Raw genomic sequence first — 21,310 nt, 5'->3', positions numbered from 1 at the left:
ACCTGCCCTATGTCACAGACAGACTCCCCCCCCCCCAAGTATGCCGCTTCCTGCTGCTGGTTCCCCCTTGGGAGAGCTTAGGGAGCCGCATAATCTGGCCCCAGATCAACAGCCTGCGGCTGGAGCCCCACCACGAGCACTCAGCTCGGGGTGGGCATGGATGAGGCTCCTCCCGCGCAGCCGTGTTTGGCTAGGAAGGTGACCCAGAGCGCAGGCACCTTGTGTGGTTCACATGGCCCCCGCCTGTTCCCCGGGGAGGACAGGGGCCGGGGCAGCACTTACTGGACAATTTTGCAGTTTGTTGTAGAAACATAGCGACCTGTGTAGTGGATGTTGCATCTCACCACGTTGTTGGTGAAGTCAGACTCCAGCACAATGTACTTTGGGTTCACGTGGACCTGAGGAAGAAGGGGAACAGAAGGGAAAGGGATCTGGTCGGGGGGCTGCATTTCACCTGGTCACCAGGGAAGGTGGTGGAGATGCACACAGACAGACATGGAGGGGACAGAGAGGAGGAGAAAGACCACTTGAGACCAAGAGCTATGGAGACAGAGATCCAGTGACGCAGAGACACGGAGAGATGCAGAGAGGGAAGAAGAGACAGCTCGTGGTCGAAGAAAACATCACCAGGTCACTCTTACTGGAAGATGGGAAGCTGCCCCAGAGCCAGAGCCCAGGCCAGGGGGGCCCTGCGTGGGGTGCTCAGGGTCGGAGAGCCTGAATCACTGCCCCAGGGATCACAGCAGTGAATGAGGGGCCGAGCAGGGATCCCGGGCCTAGTCTCCTGAGTCCGAGGCTGGCACCCTTTGACCACACATGTCCGTCGAGATGACCCATGCAAGGGCTGTCCGCTGCCAGGTGGCATCTCCCGCCCTGGACCCGGGGATGCCTGACACTAAGGGGATGGCCCAGGCATAAGCTGTGCCTTTTGTCTGCAGAAGACCTGTCGGGACACAAGGAGGCCTTCTGAATGTTGGATTAACTGGCTGCACTGGGGTAGGCTACACCCAGATTTACAGTTGCAGAACATCTAAGAACATGTTACTTTTAAATCCTTTACACTCCCCCAGGGCAGGAAGTGTGCATTACTGATGTGGTTTGAATCCCAGTGCCTGGAACTCAGAGGGGCCTTTGTACACATGTGGTGAGTGGATGAACACGGGAAGGAGAAGACCCCTGACAACCCTGGCCCCTGGCTGAGTCTGAGCAGAGGGGCCGCCGAGCCTGCTGGGAGGTGCTGGGGATGGGGCCGTAACCAGAGGCTCCCAAGTTGCTGTGTTCCAAATGCAGCCTTCCCAGCAGGCCGCGTTCATGCGGCTCAGAGCGCCTCCCAAGCCGGTCTTCCCTGCTCACTGCTCCGTCTCCTGCTCTTGGGTGTGGAGCAGCGGGTCCAGGGGCAGAATGGTTCCCCGCCCTTGCTTCGCAGCTACATGGAGGAGGCCACGACGCCCCGGGCCCTGCGCAGCCTGCATGGACGTACCACACTGGGCTGTGTGTCCTTGACAGGCTTTTCTACTCGCTCCCACCCCACCCCAAGGGAAGTGGCACTGGAGCAAGCATACACTGGAGAAGGGGGTCAGGCCAGACGGGACTCTTGGTCCCAGGGGCCCTTGGCTTTGTGGGGGTCCCTGTGAGGAGCGCCAGGTCCCTCTCAGAGCACGGCAGCGTCCTCCTGCGGAGGGCGCAAAGCCTCCCGTCTGCAGACAGGGGGTCCACCGCATAGCTCTCCAAGTCCTCTGTCCCCCAGGGAAGACCACCTCTAGCATCGCCACACCTGGGCCCAAGGTTCCTTGTCTTTATGGAAAGGGAGCCTCTGCCTGCTTGAGGCTAAGACCCTCCAACGGGCAGAGGACACCTCCGCGTGATGGCCAGGACGTGACGGCCCCCGGCTCCGCAGCCGGGGACGAGGGGATGCCCTTGAGGCCGAAGCGCACCCCAGAGGCAGGGACACGGAGCGGGGGCGGCAGGTAGGAGGGAGCGCCCCAGACCAGGAGGCCCACCTTGAGGATGTAGTTCCCGGGCTGCACGTCGGTTATATCAATCCACTGGCAGTCGATGTCCGCGTTGTAAGTGTCATAGCAGCCGGGGCTCAGGCCCTGGGGAAAGGGACAGGAGTAAAGGCTGGGGTGCTGGGCACTCCTCAGAGCCACCCAGTGCCACTCCAGCAGTCTGGGCCCCTCCTTCCTCCCTTCTAGAGCCCGCTGGGTGGATGGACCAGACAGAAAATAGGGAGGCGTAACAGCCAGGTGGGAGGGACTGAAGGAGGGGGATGCCTGGAGAGTCGGATGGAGGAACAGATGAAGAGACAGACGGGCAGGATAGATAGACACTCTATAGGTGGCTGGACAGACTGACAGGAAGGCGAATTTGGGTGGACAAACAGGCAAAGGAACACCATGCCATCTAGACTTTGTTGGAATGTTCCTTTCTTTCTAGGGGCAGACACGCCTGGGAGCGATGCAGGAAGGGACCCCGTGGTGACCTGATGACGGGTGAGAAGACCCGTGCTCCCACCGAGCGGAGCGGCCAGGAGCCCGTACTCCTGGGTCCCCGCCCTGGCCCTCTCGCCCGGCCGGACCTGTGTGTGAGAGGTGCACGCGTAGCGCTTGAGGTTGCCAAAGTCACAGGTGCTGTCCTCCAGGCAGAAGCTGGCCTTGTGGCCCTCAGCCACCTTCTTGCCTGTGGCTGCATCCAGCAGGTCATAGTGGCTGAACTCATCCATGCTGTGGTAATGTCTGGGGTCAAAGGACAGGAGGAGGAGAGAGAAGGGGGCCTAGTCACCGCTGGGCTTCCTGAGACGGTCCAGCCTCCTGACCAATCCTGTGTCCCCCAGGGCCGTGTCTCTGGGGCTCCCCTCCTAGCCAGATCACCCTAGAGAGCACCTCCTTGGGACTCCTCACTTCCTTGTTGGGCTCCCACCTGGACTAGCCTGCCATGGGCCATTCCCTGTATTCTAGACATTTCCGTCCCTTAAGACCGATCCTCTTCCAGTCGAGTTTAGCTAAAGAGCCCTTGCCCTGGGGGTGGATCCATGGCAGGCCCTCCCACCAGCACCAGCTCCTCCCGGGGCACTAACTGGGGGGAGGAGCTCAGGCACCGAGGGGGCGCCCACCCCCGCCTGCTGGGGTTGGGGGGTGTGGGGGCGTGGGGGGCGGGGCACTCACTGGTGGCAGCTGTGCCACTCCCACGTGTGCCGTGGCCGGTTCGGGAGGAAGTCCGCGGTGCCCTGGTTCTTCACGCGCTGGGGGAAGCGTAGCAGCACCCGCACGTCATAGTCGGTGGCCTCGGGGGTGTAGGCTGTGCTGCAGGGACAGGTGAAGAGACGGGCGTGGGGCTGGGTCCCGCGGCAGCAACACCCGGAATGGGCCGACTTGTCCCTGAAGATCCTCTCCACTGACTCCCCGTCCTGTGGCTGCGGCTCAGGCCTCTCCCCAACTCTCGTGAGCACACGGGCTGGGCGGTCCCCTCCTTTCTGGCTTCCAGCACGTGGCCGGCAGCTACCAAGGAAGCCTTTCTCAAGTGGCATCAGGCCTAACAAGGACAATCACACCTGCAGGTGACTCTCTGCTGGGGGCAGCCTCGGGGAGGGGGGGGGCATATCAAAATCTTTGGAGGGCTTTTTAAAAGGGGCCCTATCCAGGAGATTCTAGTAAGTGCACAGAGCCCTGATTGTTGACCAAAGTACGTCACGTCTCAGGTATGGGCCTAAGAAACGAGCTCGGGCTCTTCCGTGTCAAAGCCATTTCACTTTCCTGATCCTGTCTGGCCTGCGGCTCCCCCACACATCCTGGGGTTCCAGCTCCAAACACTGTTTCTCCAGCAGACTTCACTCCTGTTAATCTATACTGTTGCCCATGCTGTTCGTTTGACCCAGAACTCACCCGGCCTCCTAGGCCTCCTAGGAGGGAACTCAGGTTCCCTCCTCCAGGAAGTCTGCCTTGATTGCCGCACTTAGAGGCCCCTTGACTGCCTGTGAGCTCTAACAGCACCTCCTACGGCCCAGCCTGATCCCACAGGCCCCTTGAGCTAGGTCGGGGTGACTAGGCCACCTTTCCCCGACTGCGCGGCTGACGGGCCAGCGACCTGCCCTGTTCTGTTTGGGGAGCACGAGTCTGCTGCAGACCGCCGGCTCACAATTTACTTGCTGACCCCTAATTCCCAACCGAGACGGACTTTGTGAGAAGAGAAGGGGCGCGAGAGAGGAATGAGGGGCAGCAGCGCGGGGAGAGAGACAGACAGACAGACACACACTCGTGCGTGCGCGCCTGCGCAGGGGCTGACCGAGGCTCCGCCCTTCCCTGGAGGACTGCTGACAGCTGTCCTGGCCGGCCTCAGGGGCACTTCCCTGGCACTCAGGAAGGTCTGGGTCCCGAAGCCAGAGGCAGGAGGCGGCCAGCTGTAGGGATTAGCTCGCTCTCTGAGAGGATGTCTGCACAACAGGCGGTGCAGGCTTCTGTCGGCCAGGACGTGAGGCCCTTGGCCTTGTCTGGCAGAGGCTTGGAATCCGTCTGTGTCTGGGCTGGAACAAAACCTCCGCCTTCCCTCTGTTCAGTTCAATCCTGCCCTTCTGTTCAGCTCAGCCCACCGTGGGAACCCATCAGGGCCTAGGTTCGAGGCCCAGCTTGGCCACAGACCCGCGCTGAGACTTGGAGCGAGTCCCTTCCTGGTCCGGGTTCGGCAGCATCTGTGCCCCGGTAGCGCTCTGCGGCCTGTACTTCCCACGATCCCGAGCGCCCCGCCGCCCCAGCTTCAGTTCTGCCGGCTCTCTAGGTCTGTGCCCCACGCCCCGCTGCCTCGGCTGCCTGGCCCCGGCCAGCCTTTCCTCCTCGCACCTCCCCCTGACAGCTCCGGCCCGAGAGCCGCTCCCACCCACTCTCCTCCCACTCTCTGCGGCTGGGTCCTGTCATCCTGCGGACCAGGACACGGACCGGGCTGCCGGCTCCCCAGCCCGTCTGGGAGCTCGGGTCTGGGCCCGCAGGATGCTCCGTGAAGATGGGGCGATCATTTGGCTTTGACCCCAACTCCTCAAAACTCAGCCTCGGTGGACTGCCATGGAGGCTCTGACGTGCTCCCTGCTGGAGGGACTGTAGCGGGAACGTGATCAGGATGCTCTCTTCCCAGGGACAACTGACGAGACCAGACCTAATGCGCAGGCCGACTGAGTGGTACAGTGGACCCCCTTATCCGTGGTCTCGCTTTCCGTGGTTTTGGTTACCCACGATCAAAGGCAAGACATTCTGGGCCAAGGAAGCAGTGAGCAAAGTTACATTCTGGTGCAAGTGCCTTATCTTGTTATGGATAGATCACGCCTTGCGCGTGAGCTACCCTGAGGGGCGGGAGCTCCTTAACTGGGAAAATGCTGAGATTCCAAAGGGCTTCCCAGATACTTAAGAGTAAAAGTAAATAAAGAATTCAAATACAAAAACAAAAACAAAAACAAAAAAGGCAGCAAGTAATTAAGAAAAACAGGTGCTCTCCAACATAGAGGGATGTCAATAGACGAGGCAGGACGATGTCATCTTTAATTCTTTCAGCACAGGGGGATGTCCCCGAAGCGCATGTATTTGAACAGAATATTCACGGTTAATACATTCAGAAGCGAGCTCTGCAGGAAGCAGAATCACCCAGGAATAAGGGAGAGCTAGCTGGGCTCCCATTCCTCGGACTTGCAAACTGGTCTCCTTGCCCTTTCTCTCCACTGCCACACATAACTGAGGCCTCTTTGTCACCGTGCTCCCTGCCCCAGCTGGAGAGCCAACCTGTCCTCCGTGGGGACGGTTCCGCACTCCTGCCCTCTATCCTGAAGGCTATTCCCCCACTGGGGGGAATTCCCTGTGTCCTTGTGGGAGCACCTTCTCATGGGGCAGCTCAGAGCGGGAAGGTTCTAGTACCTCTTTGCTCCTCAGTTGCCTGACTGGAAGAACACATACCCTCAGTGCCATGGCAAAGGTCCTTGTATCGTGACCCATACAGAAATGCTCGCTTGTCCCCTTCCCCTCCTGGCTCCCTGGGGGCAGGCGAGACTCACAGACGAAGAGGTCCGGGTCCTGAGAGGTTCAGGGGCTTGACCAGGGTCATTCGGCTTGTGGGCAGCCTGGCTGGCATGAGCACGGGCTCTGGGTGACTCCCAGAGACTGTCTCCACGTTCCACACTTCAGCCTTGGCCCCTTACCTGGCCAGACACTTCTCCTCCGCGGCACAGCGCAGTGAGTACAGATGGGCTCTCTGCACGTAAGTGGAGGCTTGCACGTAGTTGGGGTCCGGGACCAAGTCAGGGAGACCTGGCGATGGAGTGGGAGAGATGGAGGAGGGGCGTCAGGCTGGCCACGGCTAATGCCCAGAGACCTCCCCAGCCCCAACCGCCCTTTACCATTCTCCTTCCTCTACACAGGCTGTCGCCTCTTCCAAGAAGCTTCCTAACCTGAGCTAGGGGTGTGATTGGAACGATTCCCTCTGGGCTCAGGTGTGGGCCGGGGACGTCAGGGAACGGGGGCTCACTTCTGGAGCTCCGTGCTGTGGGAGCCTCTGAGACCCCCTGGAAGAGCTGGAACAGGAGCGAGGTCTGGGAGGCAGGATGGAGTCTGGTGAGCCAGAGAACAGGGTAAGGGTACACTTGGCAGGGCAAGCCGCACGAACAGGGGCCTGGAGGCAGGACTGAGTGAACCAAGCAATTTCCTGACAGAGGCACTCCCTCCATGTCCTTGTTCGCCAGGCCTCTGGACACCAGCCCCCAGATGCCCTCTGCAGCCAGCATTCTTCCTGAATCACCAAGAGAGCCCTGGGCTCTGGCCCCAAGTGGCTCCCAGAAAGCCACGGGCAGAGCCAGGTGAGTATTGGCTGGCACAAGCAGGGTGGGCAGGAAGGGAAGGGCAAGCGGGAAAACACACCCGTAGAGTGGGCTGCTGACAGGGCAGGATTCTCGGCCTGGGCACCTAGCCCGACCTTCTCAGGATTTCTTTCTTCTTGCCATCGGCCCCCAGACCTAACCGCACCCTCGCCTGTCTGCATCCTCTGGCCTGCAACCTGAGGGGCCTGGCTGCTTCCCCTGCAGGGCCCAGGGGAAGTCTGGAGTCTGCTCAGACCCCGTGATCACTTGCTCCCGGGACATGCTAGAGCCAGGGGCCTGTCCATCGGGCACTTCCCCCACCTCCGTGCCTGCGGTGGTCCCGGGCAGCGAGTGCAGGAGTGGTGGGGCACAGGGCGGGCTGGGAGGGGGGCAGAGGACTCCAGAGCCCTGGGCTCTCCCCCAGCTTGGCCAGCGACTTCAGGGTGAGGGAGCCTGGGGCCTCTCTGTCCCCTCGCCCTCAGGCTCCCGGGATTCTGGCAGTTAAGCGAGGACAGGAGGTTACAGGTTGCTCTGGACTTTCTTCCAAGCCCTGTGCTCTTGGGGGGCAAGTAAGGTGCGGGTGCTTGAGGCACACAGACAGCAGTCCAGCTCCTCTGGCCAGCCTTCAGGTTCCGAAGGTGAGGCAGACCCTCACACACCCATCCCTTGGGCTCCGGGATCCCAGCCCGGCTCACCCTGGGCCTGGGCCTCACGCGGGAGCCTGGTCCCGGCAGCCGGTATGATCTCACCTACTCGGAATGAAGAGGAAGCTTGGAGCACGAGGGTGGGTGAGGATGAGGTGGCTCCTGGCTGAGGGGGGCCGTCTTGGCCAGCCGAGGTCCCATTACTCAAGCTCCAGGAATGCCTGCAGTCATTTCCCCGGGGATCCTTGGGCCCTCAAAGCTAGGGCCCACCTCGCTGCCAAGCCACTTCTCACCCTCTGGTACCCGGAAACCTCTGGTGGGGGGAGGTGAGGAAGACAGGAGTGGTCCCCTTCCCTATCATCAAAGTGCCTTTCCCGCAGCAGCATGTGGGGGTGGGTTCGCTGGGCCTGAAGCCTCGTGAGACCCAGTATTTGGCACCAGATGGCCTGCCTCCCCCACCCCAGGCCCGGTTTCAATAAACAATGCACAGATGGCTCCTCAAAGCTTTTCTGGCCCGACGCTTCCTCTCTAGGCCATTCCAGGAGCTGGCTCTGCAGTCCAGGGAAGTTCGAAGAGCCAGCTGAGTAAGAGGCCAGAGGTATTAAGGGCCAGTGAGGGCTGGTGCCCCTCCCGGCCTATGACTGAGCCCCAACCCTGGTCCTGTACCGAGTCCAAACACACTGAGGTTGGATACTGTCAACAACTCTGAACCTCAAACTCATTGTTTGTCCCCAGACTATGTACTAAAAAACTCTGTACTTAAAAGTTTTTAAGGAATTGCTTTGACATCATGAATCCTTTTTATTGTAACTGTGTGGGTGGGTTTTGTTTTATTTTGTTTTGTAAGTTCCAAAGCCACGGGGGAGGGGCATCTGCAGCACCTACATGTGGGGATTTGGGAGGAAGACTACGGACAGACACCTCAGAACTGCTCCTCACAATCTGAGCCCTGGCCCTGGCCCTAGATGACCACCTTCCTCTTACTGTTGATGAATCTCAGGTTCACAGGTACCTCCTGCTCCAGGAAGTCCTCCCTGACTGGCAGTGCTATTCCAGGTCGCGCGTAGGTCTGTCCCACCACTAGATCCGTCTTGATCTACAATTAGATTTTGTTGTATTTACCTGGGTCTACTCCCCTCCAGACTCTGCACTCTCTGAGGGCAGGGACTAGGTCCCACTCACCCCGTTAGCAGGCAACCTACCATGCTTTGGGGCTGACTGCTTGTCCCATCACACTGGCCTCTGCCAGGCAAGTTTCTTTAATGATTAGTGGCTTAATGTTTTACTGTCCCAGTGATTGAGGGTGCTCTGCACCCTGTCCCCCGCAAGACACCAGGGCACATGGAGGTGCTGGAGGGACCAAGGCTCAGAGAGGGCTATGAATTTGCCCATGGTTGTAGAGTGAGTGGGGGCAGCCCTAGGAGAAGCTCCCCACCCCCTCCCAGGACTCCACTTACTACTCTTTTTATAAAAATGAGCTTTTTGGAAGTATAATCTAATCACAGAAATGCAGACTTAAGGTTTACAGTTTGATAAATTTTGACAAATGGTGCAACGGTGTGACTACGGCCGTCATCAAGCTCTGCATTGTTTCCATCATCCCTGAAAGTTCCCTCCTGTTCCTTCCCATTAATGCCCCTTACCTCCTCCACCACCCCAAGCAACCATTACTCTGTTTTCTAATCACTGTAGAGAGTTATGCCTTTTCTAGACCCTAAATGGAATCACTCCTACCATTATTTTATTTTCTTTGTTCTGTATCTCTGGCCATCACAGAGGTCCTGTGTCTCTCCTAACTGGCTCCCCCTGGCCATGCTCCACCTCTGTCACACTGGGGGAAGCTGCTGGAAAAGAGAGTAGCCTCGGAGTTCAGGCTGGGTTCCCCTACCCCGGTCAGAGGAGGGGACCCCCTGCAGAGGTCCCTGGGCACTGCAGGCCCCTCCCTCAGCTAGAACAATGCCTCCTTCTCCACCTGCGCTCCTATGAGGTATTCCATTAGCTTCCATGAGCAGTGGGCCCCCAGGCTTGGGCTCTCAGCCCCAGGGGGCTGGGACTTGGAGGGCACCCTGTGTTGTTAGAAGCAGGGGAGGAGGGGCGTCTGGGTGGCTCAGTCGTTGGGCGTCTGCCTTCAGCTCAGGTCGTGATCCCAGAGTCCTGGGATCGAGCCCCGCATCGGGCTCCCTGCTCGGCGGGAAGCCTGCTTCTCCCTCTCCCACTGCTTCTGTTCCCTCTCTCGCTGTGTCTCTCTGTCAAATAAATAAATAAAATCTTAAAAAAAAAAAAAAAGCAGGGGAGGAAAGGCGTGAGCAGGGGCTTATGGATGGAGGGATAGGGGATTGGTTTGCTGTTTCTGGCTTAGGGGGTCCAACCAGGCCCTCCAGGCAAGATGGCCCATGTTGCCTGAAGTGCAGCTACAGCGGGACCATGTGCCCACCCCCCACCCCAAGAAGTGTACGGAAGATCCTTGAGAGAGGGTAAGGCTTACTCAGCAGGGAGAAGCCTCAGTCATGGAGATGTCATTTTGAGGAGGGGCTGGAATCTTTTATCCAGAAAATATGGAATCATCCAGCCCTGGGACCTGGCACTGGAGACTCTATATAAAGTGGGTTCCAATGAGAACATCTCCCAGAGACCCCCATTTGTCTAAATGCAAACACTGAATTAATTATAATTCTCACGTCAGAGCAAACTAACCATTATCGCTGGTCTGGGCAAGGCTCCTCTCTTGGAATAACATTTTTTTTTTTTTTGACCATCATCATCACCCGACCCTCCGACAGATATCCTTGAACATTTGTACCTCTATATAAAATCCGCAGTGTGTTGGAGGTAGGCATGCATTCTTGAAGTATATAAGTGATACTTTCTTAGAATCTCATTCCATTTCTTGATTTTTCAGTCAACATATGAACTTTTAAGGTCTATCTAGCTCATGATTTGTCATGGCTAAATAGGAATCCACAGTGTGCGCCCTCCATGGCTAATACAGCCAGTCTTCTTGTGTTGGGCCCCCAAGGTGGGGCCAACCACAGAGAGTCCAGGTGTATGGTTTGCTCAGGCTACCCAAGGAGTCCCTGGTCACCATCAGCATCCCGCCTTCCCCTCCCAGGAGGGAGACAGGAGCCTTGCTGCTTACCCTCCCTCCGTCACAGACTTTCTGTGGGAACTGGGGCTGGCCTGCCCCCTCTTCAGGCCCCACTGCCTCCACTTCTCCAGCTCTGTCCTCTATCCCACTTAAGGCCTGGAAGAGCTCTGGGCCAGGCCCCTGTGGGCACTGTTCCCCAGAAGCAAAGTGCTGACCATGGGGTTTGGGCCCACAGGGACCCAGGCTGCAGTCTGGGCCAGGGTTGGAGGGACACTGAGGCAGAGGGCAGTAAAGGCCCTTGGGAAGGCTGAAGCCAGGCTGCTCTGCTGGGGAGGGGTGGGTGTAAGTGAATCGGGTCCCAAGGCCATTCTGCAGGCAGCCTTGGAGGGGGCCCCATCAGACCCTCCAGGGCAGGCAAGACCCAGAGCCCAGGATAAGGACCTTCTGCATTCTGCATTCCTGCTCCATCCCTGGAGCTTCCTCTGAGGAGGGGCAGATCCAGGCCCCTTCATAAGGCGCTCAGGACTAGGCTGCCATGCTCCCACCCCAGGCTGGCCCACATGTCAGCCTGCGGGAACCTGAGGCCTGTCTCCCTCTTCTTCCCTGGCAGGACCTGGCTGGGGCCTTCTCTGGGAAGGACTCCAGAAGGCAAGTTTGCCATTTCCTTCAATCCCCTGGTGTATCAACCCTTCCCTTTTCTTAGGCTCAGTTTCCCCATCTGGATGATGGAGAGACTACACTAACCTGCCTGTGAGCAGTAGGCAGTTCGGCAGTTCGACGGCTCCAAAAACACTTGGGAGATGATTTTCAGGAGCTCCTCAGTCTCTTCCCCAGCCTCGGGCAAGAGCCCAAGACCTCTTACAACCTCTACAGACAATACTTTAGCAGCCAGGAAATTCTCCCACTGTCTGACCTAAATCCTTCCTGCTTCAGAAGAACTCTGGTCCCTCCTGCTCAGCGGCTCCTGGAGGCCGCCCAGTGCAGAGGGCCTGTGGTTACGTTCCTGTCACTTGCCCACACCTCACCTGTTCCCCTCTTGGCTTCCCCCTTTCTGTGGGTTCCATAAACCTCGGCTCCTTTGAACTTTTTCCTCCCCAGGCCTCCTGCTCACAAGCAGATGAAGGAAAGTGGAATGCAAAATCGCCCTAATCTCTTGAGCCCGGGGCTGGGGGATAAACAAGGTCCAGCAGGAACTGGTCAGCGGGCTGTGAGATATGTGTGGGGCGGGATGTTTTGGCTCAGCAGCCAGACTCCAGAGGAGCCCTTAGGTAGGGAAAGCCACGAGCTCACAGAGCTGGGCCTTGCATAAAGATGAGCCGGCAGGGCCTCCAGGGGGGGAGCTGGCCGCTCTGAGCCCTATGAAATCATCATCTCATAATCAGGACATTCAATTGTCAGGGCTGGCCCGGTGGGGCCGCACCTGTGTGACCAGCAGGTTGGCAAGGGGGCTGCGGGATTCGCTACGTCCTGCCATGAAGGGGCAGTCCCAGCCTAGGCAAAGGAGCTGTGATAGCCATAAGGCCAGGCCCAGAACCCGCAGGGGCTCCCCACCGCCTACAGAATCGGGCCCAGACTTCTCAGGGTGCAGCTAAGGCCTTCTGTGGCCTGGCCTTAATGGAGCCTTCCAGATCGCATAGCCCTAAGGCTCAGGAGGCAGCTCCCTCGCACCCCGGCCTCTGACGCCATGGTGCCTTGTCTTGGAATTTTGCGCGCACACACACAACCTTGCAGGGATTCACAGTCTTTAGGCCCCCAAGCCTACCTTGTCAGTCCTGACCACCCCTCCGCCAGCACACGTCTGCTGCCCCCTCTCAACGGGTAGAGACAGTCCAGGGGCAGTGACCGCCTCACCCCCTTGTGTGGCAGGGCCCAGCTCCAAGAAGGGGACCTGTGTGAGTGTTTGCTTAGTTCAGTGACTGCCCGGGATGCAGGCTGGGGCTGAGCTGGGAGCAGGCTGACGTTAACTTTGGGGAGGTCAGCTACCTTCTGCTCTGGCCAAGCCGGTCTGCTGCCTCCTTGCACACCACACTCTCTCACACTCTTCCCTGCTGTGAACACAGGCCCCTGCTGCCCCTGGTGCCCTCCACTCCCCTGCAGGCCTGCAGGGGTGCCCCCTGCCCCTACCTCCAGAAGCCTTTGTGGATGCTTCTGTCCCCTGGGTCTCTCCCTGCCCCACAGACCCTTCACAGTGACTCGAACTTTCATCTTTCTTACAAAACCTGCTCAGCCTACTGCCTTCCCATCTCAGCTCATGGCAGCTTCATCCTTCCAGATGCACAGGCTACAGACCTTCGTGTTAATGCCTGACCCCACATCCAGCCCATCGGGAAATCCCATGAGCTCCATCTCCAGACTAGATCCCGAATCTGACCTCCCCCCAACTCTGATGTTAGCACCCTGCCTGGTGCCATCACCCCTGCCTGCATCTCTCTATCAGCCTCACCTGAGTCTCCTGCCTGCCTCCCCACTGCACATCCCAGCATAGTGGTCAGCGACCCCGTTTAAATGTCACTGCTCAGCTCAAAGCCTGCGGTAGCTCCCTAATGCAGGGAGAGTAAAAGCCCAAGTCCTCCCAGGGGCCTCCACGGTCCTGCTGCTTCTCTGGCCAGCCTCCTCTCACGCCCCTGACTCCCATCCTGCTCTGCTCTAAACAGACTGGAGCACACTTGAAACCCCCAGGGAATCCCTGCCTCAGGGCCTTTGCATGGGCTGTTTCCCCTTTCTGGAATGCTCTTCCTGATCCCAGCATGCATCACTCATTTGCCTCCTTTCTCTCTGCTCAAATGTCACCTTCAGGAGGCCTACCTTCACCACCTTTGCAACCTGCTCCTCCCCCCTCCCCACCCACACCAGATCTTAGTTATCTCTACTTTCCCACATTCTATTACCACATCCCTACCACACCCCACAACCTTACCGCATTCTATTATTTCCCTATTTATCATGTTTATGCAGGAAAATATGTCCGCAAAGGCAAGGGTTTTGTGTCTTTCTTTTCGCTAAGGAATACTCAGCTCTAGACGCGCCCAGCATGCAGTAAGGCACTCAGTAATAGTTTCTGAATGGATGAATCTCCTCAGAGGAGAGCCTTGCAAGATCACGTGTGCGCGCGCGCAAAATTCCAAGCCCTGGGGGTGGGGGGGACTGGCCTTTGCCTGCTGCCCAGCTGTGGGCCCAGGTGTCTGCGCACAGCAGGTGGGGGCAGGAGAGACCCGTGAGAGGGTGGTGCGCTTGGGCACGTGCATCCTGTGGCCTGGTTTCTGGCCAGCGGGCTGAGACCTCGGCGAGGACAGGCCTGGGTCTGGCGCACCCCTAACTGCTCTGTGCACAGCTCGGGGCCAGCACCTGTGGGCCCTGGGAGCACAGGGGCAAACAGCTGCAGGGGCTGGTGGCATCTGTCTGCCTGAGCAGACTGCATTATCAAGCAAAGGCTGGGACTGATTCCAGAAGTCCTTTCTTTTGAAAAAGGATTAGTTTTGGGGTTGGACAACCCATGGTTGCTGTCGGTCTACAAGCAGGAGGAACGGGGGCTTGTCTCCTGAGGCTTTGATAGCAAAGGCCTCCGGGACCTTGCCTTCCCCACCTGAATCCCTTCCTGCTCTGATGTTCTGACACCAGCCCATTTCCAGGTGACGCTGAAATGCCCGGTTCCTGAGTGCTCGTCAGCAAGGCGGAGAGGGACCCAGGCCCAACCCCGGCCCTGTAATTCTGAATCCATACAGAAAGGCCCTCTGGGTCCAGCTGCCTGTGGTGAGGAGGCTGTTAGGTCAGAGCAGGGGAGGGGACCAGACCCAGCCTCTCCTTCCGGCCGCCGAGCCGACTGCTGCCCCACAGGAATGCCCGGCACGGGAATTGGAAGCAGGTGTGGGCTGCCTGGGCGGACCACCCGCCTCCTCCCCTCCCCCCGCCCCTTCCTCTCTTGCCATTCCAGCACTGCCCTGGGGAGTTTTCCATGTGTTCTTGGCTTGGACAGGAGTGGGGTGGACTCAGGCTGGGACTACTGGCAGTGTGAGTATGTGAGTGTGTGAGTGTGTGTGTGCACGCTTGAGCCTTCAGAGCTGAGAGGACATTGAGATGGGCACCCCTGGGGTTAGGAGAGAAGGGAGGAGGCGAGACACTCCTAAGGCCCTAATGATCCCCCACCCTGCTCAGCTACCACCCAAAGGCCTATGGGGCCTGCGAACTCAAGGCAAAAGTCCAAATTTGGGTTTTCCAGGGTTTTAGACCTGAGAGAAACAAGGAGATAGCTTTCCCTGAGGGGTAGGCGTGGAGAGGCTTGGGCGGTCCAGCAGGGCAGAGGGGCAGCCTGGCTCCCAGCCTGGCCTCCGATGTCCTGAGACCTCAGATGAGTCACTGAGCTTCTCTAGCCTCGGGCTCCTGGTCCGCACCACGGGGGTGATGATACTCTCTACCTCCCGGGGTTGCTGGGGCCACTAAATGAGAAAACGAAAATCCAGTGCTTAGCTTTGTGTCTGGGGCACAGTGTTTGAGAAATAGCAGCTTCTATGATTGTTATTTAAAATAGGAGCCATCTCTTTTTGCAGGGATGGTCCAGCTTGAGACCAGGGGAGAGAGGATGTGGCCTTGCAACCGGATGATAACAGAGGAGACAGGAAGTCTGCCTGAGATGAGGCTGCTCGGGACACAACTTGTTCGTTCTGACACTAGTGACCTTTGCCGAACGGGGGAGCAGGAAGAGGACCCAGGTCCCTCTGTCTCCACAGCTCGTCTGACCCCTCACGACAGCTTCCTCAGCCTGAACGCTCCATTTCTTTCTGAAGGAGCTCCCAAGACAGCCTCAGGGAAGGAGAAAGGAAGGCTGAGCTGTGATTCTGGCTCTGCCAGTCACCAGTGATGTGACCTGGACAAGCCACTTACCCTCTGAGAGCCTCAGTTTGCTCATCTGCTAAATGGGGAAGATAAATAATACCTAGGGTTGCCCTGAGCATTAATGGACTCTAATCATAAAGCTCCAGGAAGTGTAGAAGACACCGAGAAAGCACGATATAAGTGCTTGTGACGTAAGCGTTCTGGAGTCTGGAGTGAGAATGGCAAGTCTTCGCAAACACCACACCAGGAAGGGACTCTGCTTCCAAAACCTTGCAGATCCGCTGTCCTGACTCAGCCTGTCACAACCTGTGCCTGGAACATAGTGGACAGGCAAATATCTGAAGGAATGAATAAATGAGGTGTGCAGGAGAGGCAAGAATACATCAAGTTGAACAAAATTATGTCTGGTGGTTAAGAACTCAGGATGGGGGTTCATGCAGACTCACAACCTGGTTTCACGACTAAGAGGCTGTGTGAACATCAGCAGATGAGCCTGTCGCCTTATCTATGAGATGGGACGAAGAACGGTACCAGGCTCGTGGGGTTGCTACGATAATTAAGGGTTGTGATGCGTAAAGTGCCCACAAATGCTAGTGTCATTCTCCCTCCCCTGGCTGCAGCTGGAGAAACTGAGGCCCAGAGAGCTGCTGGAGGAGGCCGAGGTGCTTGGCCTGCCCCACCTGGCTTGCAGGTGGAGTGTGGGTCTTCCTAGGGTCATCTGGGTGCGGCGCAGAGATGACAGGCTCGGTCTGAGTTCCAGCTCGGCCGCGCCAGCTGGGAGGCCTCCCTAGATCTCTGCTTTCTCAACTGTGCCAGAGGACTACCACCCCCACCTCTCCAGGAGGCTGTGAGGGTGAGTGACAGTGCACATTTCAGCCACCCTGCTCACGGGGGTGCTCTTCAGCAGATGGCCAGGTGGTTATTATCATCCCCTCCTTAGGGCTCGAACTCTGGATGCTTTTTGGGTAGAGGCCAGCTTCTGTCCTTCCCTGCATCTACTCCAAGCTCTGTGGAGGTAGGGAGGTGACCTGGAGAAGGGGAGGCAAGGGTGGGGGGTTGGCCTGGGCGTAGGGATGGGGACAGGGAGCCAGGACTGCTCTCAGGGACGAAGGGGTCCTGTCTGGCTTCTTGAGTGCGGGAGGTTAGATGGAGAGGGGAGTACGCTAGGAATACCTCTGGGTGTACAAGGAGGTGAGACTTCTAGGCCGGGGCAGCCCGGTTCCCAGGAGTCTGTGGGGTGTGAGGCAGGGAGAAGGAAAGGAAGGAGGCGCCTCTGCTTTTGGAACGGTAGGCTAAGGCATTTATTTTGTCCTGAAAGCCTTCAGGAACCACAGCATGTTCTTGAGCAGGAGAATAATATAGTCAGCACTCCAGGGCTTTATCTGCCCCACGTGTAGAGGGACTGGCCAGGGAGAGGCTGGGAGCAGGGGACCAGGGAGGAGGCAGCCAGAGCTTCCTCCTGGGCTGATTGGCCATGTGAGGACAGGGGTGGAGGACCATGCCAGACAAAGCTGGCGCAGCCATCAGCGAGGCCCCGGGAGAATGGCCAGGGAGGCTGCTCCGTGTTGCTTCCACAGGGTTGCCAGGGCCGGTGAAGCTGGCCGGGGCTGGAAGGGGGAGCCCTGGGGGAAGAGCTGTGGTCTTCAGAGACCTGGAGTTACCTTAGTTGGTCCAAAGACCACCAGCTCAGAAAAGCTGAAGCTGGGCGCGGGGGGGGGGGGGGGGGGGGGGGGGGGGGGGGGGGGCAGGAGCAGGGATAGGAGGCCGGGAAGGGAGGGCCTGACCATGGTGGAGGGAGAGGCGCCGTGCAGGGGACACAGCGAGGCCTGGGAAGCTGCCGGCCCCCCTCCAGGCGTCTGCACGGATTTGCTGAGAGCCAGGCAAAGTATGTGCCCCTCTCTGGGCCTCTGTTTCCTGGTCTTCTCTCCAGTTACAAGTTGCAGAGTTGGAGACAATGGGATTGCAGGAGGTCTGGGCAGCCCCAGCCCTGGGTGGGAGGGAAGAGGGTGCGGGCGCCAGAGGAATAAACCGGGCTCTGGACAGACGCTTGGAAAGTGCCCAAACATGGAGGGACGTGGGCGGAGCGCACATGTGTTTGGTGTTGTGAGGACACATCCACGCCCACACACACACAGCCTGCCAGCACCCAGCCTCAGACCCCTGGGTGTGTGGCCAGGAGGAATGAGGTCAGTCCCAGAGAATCTGCCTGGACTCCCACACCAGGCCTGGGGGTCTGATCTCAAGCACAAGGCTTGGCCTTCTCCTAACTGGGATTTTCCATGGTCTGGGCCTAGCAGGGTGGGAAGGGGGAGTCAATGATGGGGGAGAAGGTACTGCTCCTTCCCTGGTCTCTCTGTGAGCCCCAAACTAGCCTGCGCTCCCACACGCCCTCCCATCCCCACACCAATTCCCCCCCACCCATGACTAGGGGAAGGAGCACCTGGAGGGGGCCGATGGCCATCACTTGCAGCAATGCACAGGTACCTCCTCCTCTGGGAAGTCCTCCCTGAACCCCTAGCCCCTGACCGGGGAGGCCCCTCACCTGGGATCCCCTAGTTCATGCCTCTAATGCCTGCCCAATCACAGCACGGACGCGTCCCCTTTGCCATGCCTCCTCCAGAGCAGGGGCCGGATGTGATGCTTACCAGCACACTTTTAACCCCAGACGAACTGTGGGGCTCAGGGGCAAGACCAGAGACTCTGATAAGCACCAAGTACCGCCGCTCTGCACATGGCCTGGCCCTGGCTGGTCGCCTCGGAACTTCAGGAACTGTCAGGCCCAACAGGGGCCCTGGAAAACCCACTGGCTTGGCTCACAGACGCTGAGTCCCGGGCCTAGCTCTGCCAGCAGAGCTGTAGCATTGGCCGCCTCTGATTTCTCCCATGCCCAGGAGTGGGGCACTTCCGGAGGAGTCCCAGTCTGAGGTCGTGGATCCTCAGAAAGCCACCTCGAAAGCTTAGCACCCTATAAGGTGGGATGCCCCCTCCTCCAAGGAGCTCTAGGAGCAGATGATGCCCAGCTTAGAGCACCCTGCTGCCAGGCTGTAGCAAGTCTCAGTGAGGACCCGATGTGGGTGAGGCCACGGTGGGCAGGAGGACACATCCTTCATCGCATCACAGAAGGGGCCCCCATCCGGCTCCTCTCCCGAGGCCCCTGCAGGTTCTCCAAGTGGGATTCAGCACCCAACTTGAGTGCTCTGCCGTGGATGTGGGGCAGCGGGTGCTACCAGTGGGGACACTCCTCTCCCCTAGCCTTGGACTCCAGCAGCCCTGAGGGAGACAGAAACCCTCCCCCCACCCCCCACCCCCCGCAGCAGCCTCTCACCCAGGTCGGTGTGGCTGGAGACAAGGCAGCAGGCCCTGAGCTGACAGCGGCAGAGAAGCAAAGTCTGGGGCTGTTGTGCCTTTGCCCCGGGCCCTGCGGGCCTCAGCCCTCACCTGGCAAGCCTGGCCGGGCGACCTTGGTGGGGAGCAGAGAACTGGGGCACTGACTGCAGCCTGGAGGGACTGAACGGAAAACCTTGACTGCAGCTGACTTTGGACTTGCAGATACAGAGGCAGAAAGGGGAATTCTAGGACAGCAGAGGGTGGGCTGATAGCCATCTAGCCTTGGCCAGGGCCCTAGTGGGCTCTCACCACAGTAGCCCGCCTGCTAACAGCATGTGTGGAGTTGTCCGTCTCAAGGAGGAAAAGCTGCCCCTTCGCTGTGTTCTCATGTACAGATGGCTTGGGCCTTCCCAAGATCGGGTCATATCTTTGCGGGCCCCCTCCCACCAGAAAATGACAGAGGGAGAGATGTCTACAGCTCCCCCCTGGGGCTCTCCCCCAGGGCCAGCACCTCAGTGAGCTGAGTGAAATGAGGGAGGCACTGGCCTGGGCGCCAGAAAACTCAATAACCAGAAGTAGTATTTGCAGCAGTACTTTTAAAAATCAAAATCAGTGCCACACCTCCAGGGGCATGCCCTAAGGCCTTTCCGACCCTGAAGACCCAGGTTTCTGACGCTGATGCTCCCTGCTTCACCCTGTGGGGTCGGCCTAGGGGCACCTCCAGGGGTGGAAGACTCGCCCTGCTGAAATGAGGGAGGGGCAGGAAGAAGGTCTCTTTCCCTTGGTCCCCAGATGACCCAAACCAGGTCTGGAAGGTGCCTCCTCGCCAAGCCCAGCCAGTCCCTCCCTCCCCGACCTCTCCAGCCAGGGTCAGAGCCCAGGCCTGCCTGGCCAAATCCCGCCACCAACGGTGCGTGGACCTGGGGAGGCTGGGAGGTGGGACGCACGGTGGCTGTCGAGGCGGGTGGGGGAATTCCTCACTCAGCTCGGGGGAGGCCCACGGACGGCCGTGGCCGTGGCCGCGAGCCGGAGGGCGGCTGGCGGGGCGCGGGACGGTACTCACCGCGGCCGTTCTGGTTGGGCCGGTACACGCTGCCCACGCTGACGCGGCCCTGCTGCGCGCCGCCGCGCTCCCCACCTGGCGGGGGCGCGTCCGAGCTGCGCACGGGCAGGTAGGGCGGCTCCAGCACGCGGAAGGGGGGCTGCGGCTCCACGGCCCGCGGCGGGACGTAGGCCTCGGGCGGCACGTTGGCGTACGGCGGGTACCAGCCGAGGCGGGGGTCGGCGGCGTAGCTGCCGCCGCCGGCGGGCGGCGCGTCGGGGCCCGGCTCCGGGGGGGGCCTGCTCGAAGCCGGCGGTGCCCTCGTGGTACAGGCTGTGCGAGTAGCGGCGGTCCAGGCCGTCGGCGGGCTGCGGCGGCGGCGGCGGCGCGTAGGGCCTCTCCGGGGCCGGGTAGAAGGTCTGCGGCGGGTACTCGGGCTGCTCCTCGCCGCCGCCGTACTCCTCGTAGCGCGCGCGCGGCTGGAAGGGGTAGACGACCCCGGCCGAGGCCACGGCCGCCGCCCCCGCGCTACCGCCGCCGCCGCGGTAGTACACGTAGCCCTGGTCGTAGGTCCGCGACGCGGGGTCGTAGGTCTCATACTGGCTGACGAAGGGCGCCTGCGGGTAGGGGAACTGCTGCGGGAAGGAGGGCGGCTGGCGGTAGGTGGTGGCGAAGGCCGAGACCGAGGAGGCGGAGCCCCCGTGTCGTTGCTGGGAGACGGAGGTGCGGACCCGGGCCATGCCTGTGCTGTCCCCGACGGCCACCTCGCGCCAGTTGTCGGGCACCTGGCCGAAGCCGAACGGGTGCCGCGCCTGGCCGCGCACGGTGTCCGAGCCGACGCGCCCGGGCAGGGGCAGCGACGGGGCCTGCCGACGCCGGAGGCCTCCTGGGCTGCGCCGCCGCGGGGCCTGGGGAGCGCCGGCCAGCAGCACCCGGGAGCTACTGTCGGTGCCCTGCGGCCCGGCCGGCAGGTACTCTGGGCCCGAGTTGAGCAGGCTGTACACCTGCCCGTTGTTCTCCCACTGAATCAGCTGCCGCCAGCGCCCCGGGTCCGAGCCCTGCCCCGGCCGCGCCTCCTGCTCCTGCACCAGGACGCAGAGGCAGGCGCCCCACACCAGGGCCCCCAGCTGCCAGCCAGCTCGGGCTAGAGCCATGGTGGCCCCTCTGCAGAGGCCTGGTGGACCGAGAGGCTCTCAGGAGTGTACTCCTGTGCGTGCTTCTCTTCCCACGGCCTCGAGGACAGGACGGCTCCTTGCCTGCCCCAGCTCTAGCTTTGTCCATGCTGGCCTTGTCCCGAGCGGGACGGCTCCTCCGATGACAGCATTTCGAGGCCAAGGGGTCAGGGCAGGGCAGGGGCGGTGCCCAGGGCTGCACGAGGCTCTCTGCAGGGCACCGGACAGGCAGGACTGCCTGGGGGCCTTACATGGCCAGCCCGGTACTCGCTGGCCGCTGGGCTGGCGCTTTCCCACTCTGAATGAATAAGCAACAGGCTGGGAGCGTTGGGAGGTTTCGGGCAGCCTGGTCCGCCTGCTGGGGCCTCCTCCGCGGGGCCCTAC

The 21,310-nt window shown here is 60.0% G+C and overlaps 1 protein-coding gene across 1 annotated transcript; it reads right to left on the bottom strand.

The window, feature by feature from the left end:
- Positions 1–278: 278 nt before the first annotated feature.
- Positions 279–21,031, bottom strand: LOXL1 (lysyl oxidase like 1). The gene is given in 7 exon segments (XM_021693766.2): positions 279–398; positions 2,001–2,096; positions 2,579–2,735; positions 3,165–3,302; positions 6,173–6,281; positions 19,776–20,049; positions 20,051–21,031. Coding segments are annotated over 7 exon segments (1,752 nt in total). The 5' UTR covers positions 20,909–21,031.
- Between the last annotated feature and the right edge of the window lie 279 nt (positions 21,032–21,310).

Source organism: Neomonachus schauinslandi, chromosome 9 (genome assembly GCF_002201575.2).
Source record: "Neomonachus schauinslandi chromosome 9, ASM220157v2, whole genome shotgun sequence".
In the NCBI taxonomy this organism is placed as follows: domain Eukaryota; kingdom Metazoa; phylum Chordata; class Mammalia; order Carnivora; family Phocidae; genus Neomonachus; species Neomonachus schauinslandi.
This window is presented reverse-complemented; position numbering and strand designations above follow the sequence as displayed.